The 5,350-nt window shown below is 44.5% G+C and overlaps 1 protein-coding gene across 3 annotated transcripts; it reads left to right on the top strand.

Moving 5' to 3' along the window:
- Window positions 1-1,557: 1,557 nt before the first annotated feature.
- On the top strand, window positions 1,558-5,024 carry LOC147894319 (uncharacterized). 3 transcript variants are annotated; one of them, XM_087385035.1, is made up of 3 exons: window positions 1,558-1,698; window positions 2,010-2,659; window positions 2,922-5,024. In XM_087385035.1, the coding sequence occupies exons 2-3, from the start codon at window positions 2,567-2,569 to the stop codon at window positions 4,599-4,601; spliced, it is 1,773 nt and encodes a 590-aa protein (XP_087241161.1). In that variant the 5' UTR covers window positions 1,558-1,698; window positions 2,010-2,566; the 3' UTR covers window positions 4,602-5,024. The 3 variants fall into 3 exon arrangements, with proteins under 3 accessions (XP_087241161.1, XP_087241160.1, XP_087241159.1); XM_087385034.1 differs by having other exon boundaries at window positions 1,565-1,822; XM_087385033.1 differs by having other exon boundaries at window positions 1,565-1,864; window positions 1,989-2,659.
- The last annotated feature ends 326 nt before the right edge of the window (window positions 5,025-5,350 follow it).

Below are 5,350 nucleotides of genomic sequence, written 5' to 3'. Positions count from 1 at the left end.
GTAACAATTGTGCTGCAAGATAGATGGAAGGTAAAATCAAAAGACCCACATGAGATCGAAAAGACAAAGACATAACATGTTATTGGGTACAATACATTGACACTTCAGTTGATCAAATAGAATCTACAAGATGTGATGCTAGGTCAAATGGAGACTTCGAAAGGAGCTTGGAGATATAAGAAATGCACATAGATGAGAAGATTTCATTATCAATAGAAAGAATGTGATTCATTTAGCCTTCTTTGTCTTTTTCCTTTTGCATTCATTCACAATACCTAAACTGGAGCATTGCAAGAATTGTAGATCTCCACTAAGGAAGCCAATCTTACGCAAGATTCATTGGAAATTCTATAAGAATTTCATAAATAATGGCACTGAATAATGCTAGCACAAACATTATCAATTGTTAAACCCAATAGGGATATCCTCTTATGATTGATTAACAACCTGTAAAGCTCCTCGGTTTGTGAGGAATTAGCCTTGGTTGCTAGATCCTTGTTCTTTCCAGAAGGAAATTGGCTGCCCTTTTGTCATTCGCAACACGTGCATTGTTAGATCTCCTCATTATTGCATGGTAAACAAACTTCTATAGGAGCACCATACCAATTGCCTTCAATCCAATTGTAGAAGCCTATCTTTGTCAATGCCTATTTTCACTTGTCGATTAGGAGCCTTTTGCAACCTACATCATTACTTGTGCTCACATTTCACCATTTTTTGCCTTCCTTGTGACATAATACTTTCCATGTCAAAAATTTGCCAAAGGGTGGCTTGTTGATGTATGTGGTAAAACTGCACCACTTATGGGGACAGACGATCCACACTTGACTACCTATTATAGAATTCACTAAGGTGCACAAGTGTTAGAATATAAATTCAAAGGTGAGCCTATGTGTGAAGGCCACCATCCCTTGTATGTTCCCCAACCTACTCCCTTGTATGTTCCCTATAAGGTGGTCCTATGTGTCAACCATACCCATAGTTTTTAAGAGTCAGTGCATGCAATGCCATTTATGCGAGGCTGTGGAGTATCTTAGAGGTTGGCAGGCGAAATTAAAGGGCCTTTGGTGTCAAGATTGGCACCTCCATTTCGGAGGTTGCACCAGAGTGCCATTTTCTCCCAGCCAATCAGATTTTGGCATGTGGCATTATTGTTGGTCTGAGTTGCGTTCAATGCTCCTAAGATCTTCATGGGCAAGCCAATCAAAGATGCCTAGCTCTCCCTGCAAATACTCAAAGATGTCCCGCACTCCTCCATTACATGCCTGGCGCTCTTTCAATATTTTCGCGTGTGAACCAAGCGACGTTCCTTGAAGAAGTGCACATTTTTTTGTGAGTGAGCACTAAGCCTAAGAGCAAAGACTGTTGGCTGGAAAGTTACCACTAACTTGAAACTTCTAAGGGGTTTGAACTTCGTATATAGTGTACTCTGCTCATGAGAGGATTAAGTACTATATTAGCGCAGATGGGAGTACGACCATGACGAAAATTACTAATTACCACTAGAGAGAGGATTAAAGTACTGTATTAGCGCTGATTGACAGTACGACCGTGACGAGAGGGATGATCTAAGCTAGAGTTGAGGTGATTGAGGTTCATTTTGCAGGAGATTAGCACGACGAACGGGATGATCTAAGCGAGTTGGGAGTAATTTGAGCTGATTGAGGGTGATTTTGCAAGAGATAAGTCATGACGAAAGTAATGAATCATGATCTCCGCGAGTTGGGAGTAAATTTGAGCTGTTTTGAGGGTGATTTGGGAGGAGACTAGCTGTGACGAAAGGGATGAATGATGATCTAGGCGAGTTGGGAGTAAATTTGAGGTGATTGAGGGTGATTGAGAGCGATCTTGGAGGAGATTAGCTGTGATTGAAAGGGATCTAGGCGAGTTGGGAGTAAATTTGAGCTGATTGAGAGTGAATTTTGGAGGAGATTAGCTGTGATGAAGCTTGATCTAGGTGAGTTGGGAGTAAATTTCGGCTGATTGAGGTTGATTTTGCACTTTTGCAGGAAATTAGCTGTGGCGCTGTTTGACCAAGGTTCGGGATTCTGAGCGTAAAGGAAGCATGGCGATCGGTATGGGGTTCCATCATTGGGGACGTCGTGGGGCACTGCACAAAGCTCGATCCAGCCACGTGAAGCGTACTGTCCCCTTGGGTTCTGCCCCACGCTGAGGGAAGAACTCCCCTCCAACACCCCCCTCCAGGAAAAAGAGCGAGAGATCTGCGCAGGCGATCGTGGGCTCAGAAACGGTCCATCGAAGCAGACGACGCGCTCTCTCCAAGTTGAATCTTTCCCCTCGTCAAGAAGCTCGCTGGAGGAGGCGGCTTTGGGCCTGCAGACGAGAGGAAGAGGGCGACGGCGACAGGTGGTGTGAGGGAACGTTAGCGATGGCTAGAAGAACTGAAGACGAAGTGGGTTGCCTGAAGGATGGCGATGGCGGGTTTACTGGGTAGAGCATGAGGGGCAAATCCTCAACATCGAGAATGGGATTCAGAGGCTTGCAGAGTTTACACAAGAGGGTAGTCTAAAATGCTTCCGGTTATCTCTAGGAATGCGCAAAGAAGATGGCCAACAGTGGGAGCGACACCGCGGCAGCGATTAACAGAGCAGCGGCTGCCATTAGCTCGACGGATCCTCGTTATCGCGTTCCAGAGGAGGTGCGCATGACTGCGATCTATTTCTGTCGATGTCTTGCAGAGTCGGTTAAATTTCTAATACAAAGCCAACGATGAAAATGTAGTTGGAGCACAATTTGGTCTTCCTTGTCAAGAGATCTTGATTATTTTCTAACTTAAGTCTGTGTAATCTCAGAGGAGTCGGGAATGTTTGATGGAACACAATTTAGCCTCCCAGTAGTAAGAGTTTTTAGTCGAGAGATCTTGATTGATTTATCTAACTCATGTCTGTGTTTAATCTCAGAGGAGTCGGAAAGGATATTGGAGCAGATTCTGGTGTTTCGGATCACAAAAGCGCGGCAAACAGATTATGCCTGCCTTAAACACAGATGGAGCAGCAGCTTCATCAGGGGGATGGGCAACAGTTGGGCCTTCTCAAGCTGGTCTTTCACTAGCACCCCCATCTTCCCCTGCCTCTCTTATCAATTCATCTGTCCAGTCTCCTGCAAGTTTCACTCTACCATTATCTGCTGCCTCAGAAGGTATGTTTTCTCCTGGACCTGCCAATATGATGTTCACAATTGGGCCATATGCACATGAGACACAGCTTGTCTCTCCTCCAGTCTTCTCCACGTTTACCACAGAGCCTTCCACTGCATCTTTGACCCCTCCCCCTGAACTTGCACATTTGACCACACCTTCCTCTCCGGACGTTCCTTTTGCTCAGTTGCTTGCTTCATCTCTTGAGGCAAAATCTATTATGCGACAGAAAAAGTCACCAGGTTCTCCTTTTTCACTTGCCTCTCCCAGTGAGGTTGCGGCAGCTGATCTGAGAGCTGCATATTTTTATCAAGAAACTCGCGTTGATCGTTCAATATCCCCTGCCTCAGGTTTTTCCGGTTCAGGTACATGCTCTCCTCTACCAGAAATAGAGCTCAATTTAATATCCCCTGCCTCAGGTTTTCCTGGTTCGGGTACATCCTCTCCTCTGCCAGGTATAGAGTTCAATTTAATATCGCCTCCCTCAGGTTTTACTGGTTCAGGTACCTCCTCTCCTCTGCCAGATATAGAATTTAGTGCACCATTTAGTGTGCAATCAGGTGCATACATCTCCACGTTTCCCCTTAAGCTACCAGAGTCTTCAGACCATGGGTCTCTGAAAACTTTGCTCTTAGATGAATTAAATGGGACAAGCTGTGAACGAGATGTGGATCTGAATTTCAGGAGTGATGTAGGGTTGCAGGGGTCAACATGTAGTGACAGTTTTTCACTTACCATTGAGACTTTCCGATACAGGGATGCCAGCCCCTCAGTTAATGTTCTTTTGTCCAAAACTGACACAGAGGCAGAAAGGCCAATGAGTACAGAATTACTTGATGAGGTCCCTTCTTATAGACCCCCTCACACACCCTGCCAGCTATCGTCTCCTAATTGTGAGGAATTACTTGATGAGGTCCCTTCTTATAGACCCCCTCACACTCCCTGTCAGCTATCGTCTCCTGATTGTGAGGATGTTTACAGAAAACCTGCAAGTGAAGAAATATTTACAGCACCTCTAACAAAGGCAGTAGTCAAGAGAGAGGATACAGGTGTAGAAAACTGGTTGCATTCGACTGGGCTAAGTGAGGAAAGGCAGAACCTTACAGCTGAAGGAATTTCAAATGTTACTGCTGCTCATTTCGAAGATTTGTCAAAATCATCTATATCTCCTCAGGCTAGCCAGGAATATGGTACGAAGCAGCATCACAGAACACAGTTTGAAGAGGGAAAAGGAGATTTTGGCACTGGGCTCCAAGAGTTCCACCAAGAGCCAGATGTGCAACTGCAAAATGGCTTCAAAAACTATGTTCTCAATGTTGAAGCAGTTGGTTGCCGGAGATGTGGAGAGGTGACTGTGACATGCAATGAACTCTCAACTACCTTCGAACTCACGGTGAGCCCAGACAGCAATTTCAAAAACCTGCCTCAGTGGACACATCTTTAAGTTACAGGGTAAGCATGACTCTGAAATGCAGTGCATTTTCCACAGCCTTGGTCCTCACTGGGCAGCAATTTCAAAACCTTCCTCGGTGAATACATCCAGTAGCTCCACACCCCCCTCCCCCCCCCCCCCCCCAAATTCCCCTCCCACCTGCTCACTCCCCAAAAAAACAAGTGAACTACCAGGAGTTGCTGCTCTTCCCCATGTAAAGGTCTGTGTTGTTTATGTATGTTCAACAATTGGATTCTTGCCCTTATATTTCTCATGGTGTTTAAGTTTAATTTAATCTTAAGAAAATGGGTACACCATGCTCGTCTATTGAGATGCTTAGAAATTTGGTTGGAGAGAGATGAACGGTTTGAGGATTTTGGTTTACTTGTTTAATTCATTATAGTGATTAGAGCAGCAGCAATGCTGTACTACCATTGTCCTCCATTAAAGCTGCTGTTTCCTGGTGGTTTCTCAACCATTGTTTTTTGAAGATTAATGTTTTGCTGCAAGTGGGTACAACGTATGGAAGTTTATGTTTTGTGTGAAGATTTTCATCTACACCTTCTATTTTTTATGCGGGTTAAGATTTGTACTTCTTAGTAAGTTGTAGGTAATGAAATGCTTGTGTGGAGCTAGTTTCTTCTGTTTGGCAAGTTTATTAAAAGGATTTGGACTTTCTGCCTTTGAGATATGTATGTCTGTACACACGCGTGTGTGGAGAGAGAGAGAGAGAGAGAGAGTGAGAGAGAGTGAGTGAGTGA

The sequence above is a fragment of the Dipteris shenzhenensis genome, chromosome 14, assembly GCF_047967505.1.
Source record: "Dipteris shenzhenensis isolate YYH24624 ecotype China chromosome 14, Dip_SZ_1.0, whole genome shotgun sequence".
Lineage (NCBI taxonomy): Eukaryota > Viridiplantae > Streptophyta > Polypodiopsida > Gleicheniales > Dipteridaceae > Dipteris > Dipteris shenzhenensis.
The sequence above is the reverse complement of the archived record's forward strand: the minus strand, read 5'-3'. Positions and strand labels throughout refer to the sequence as shown.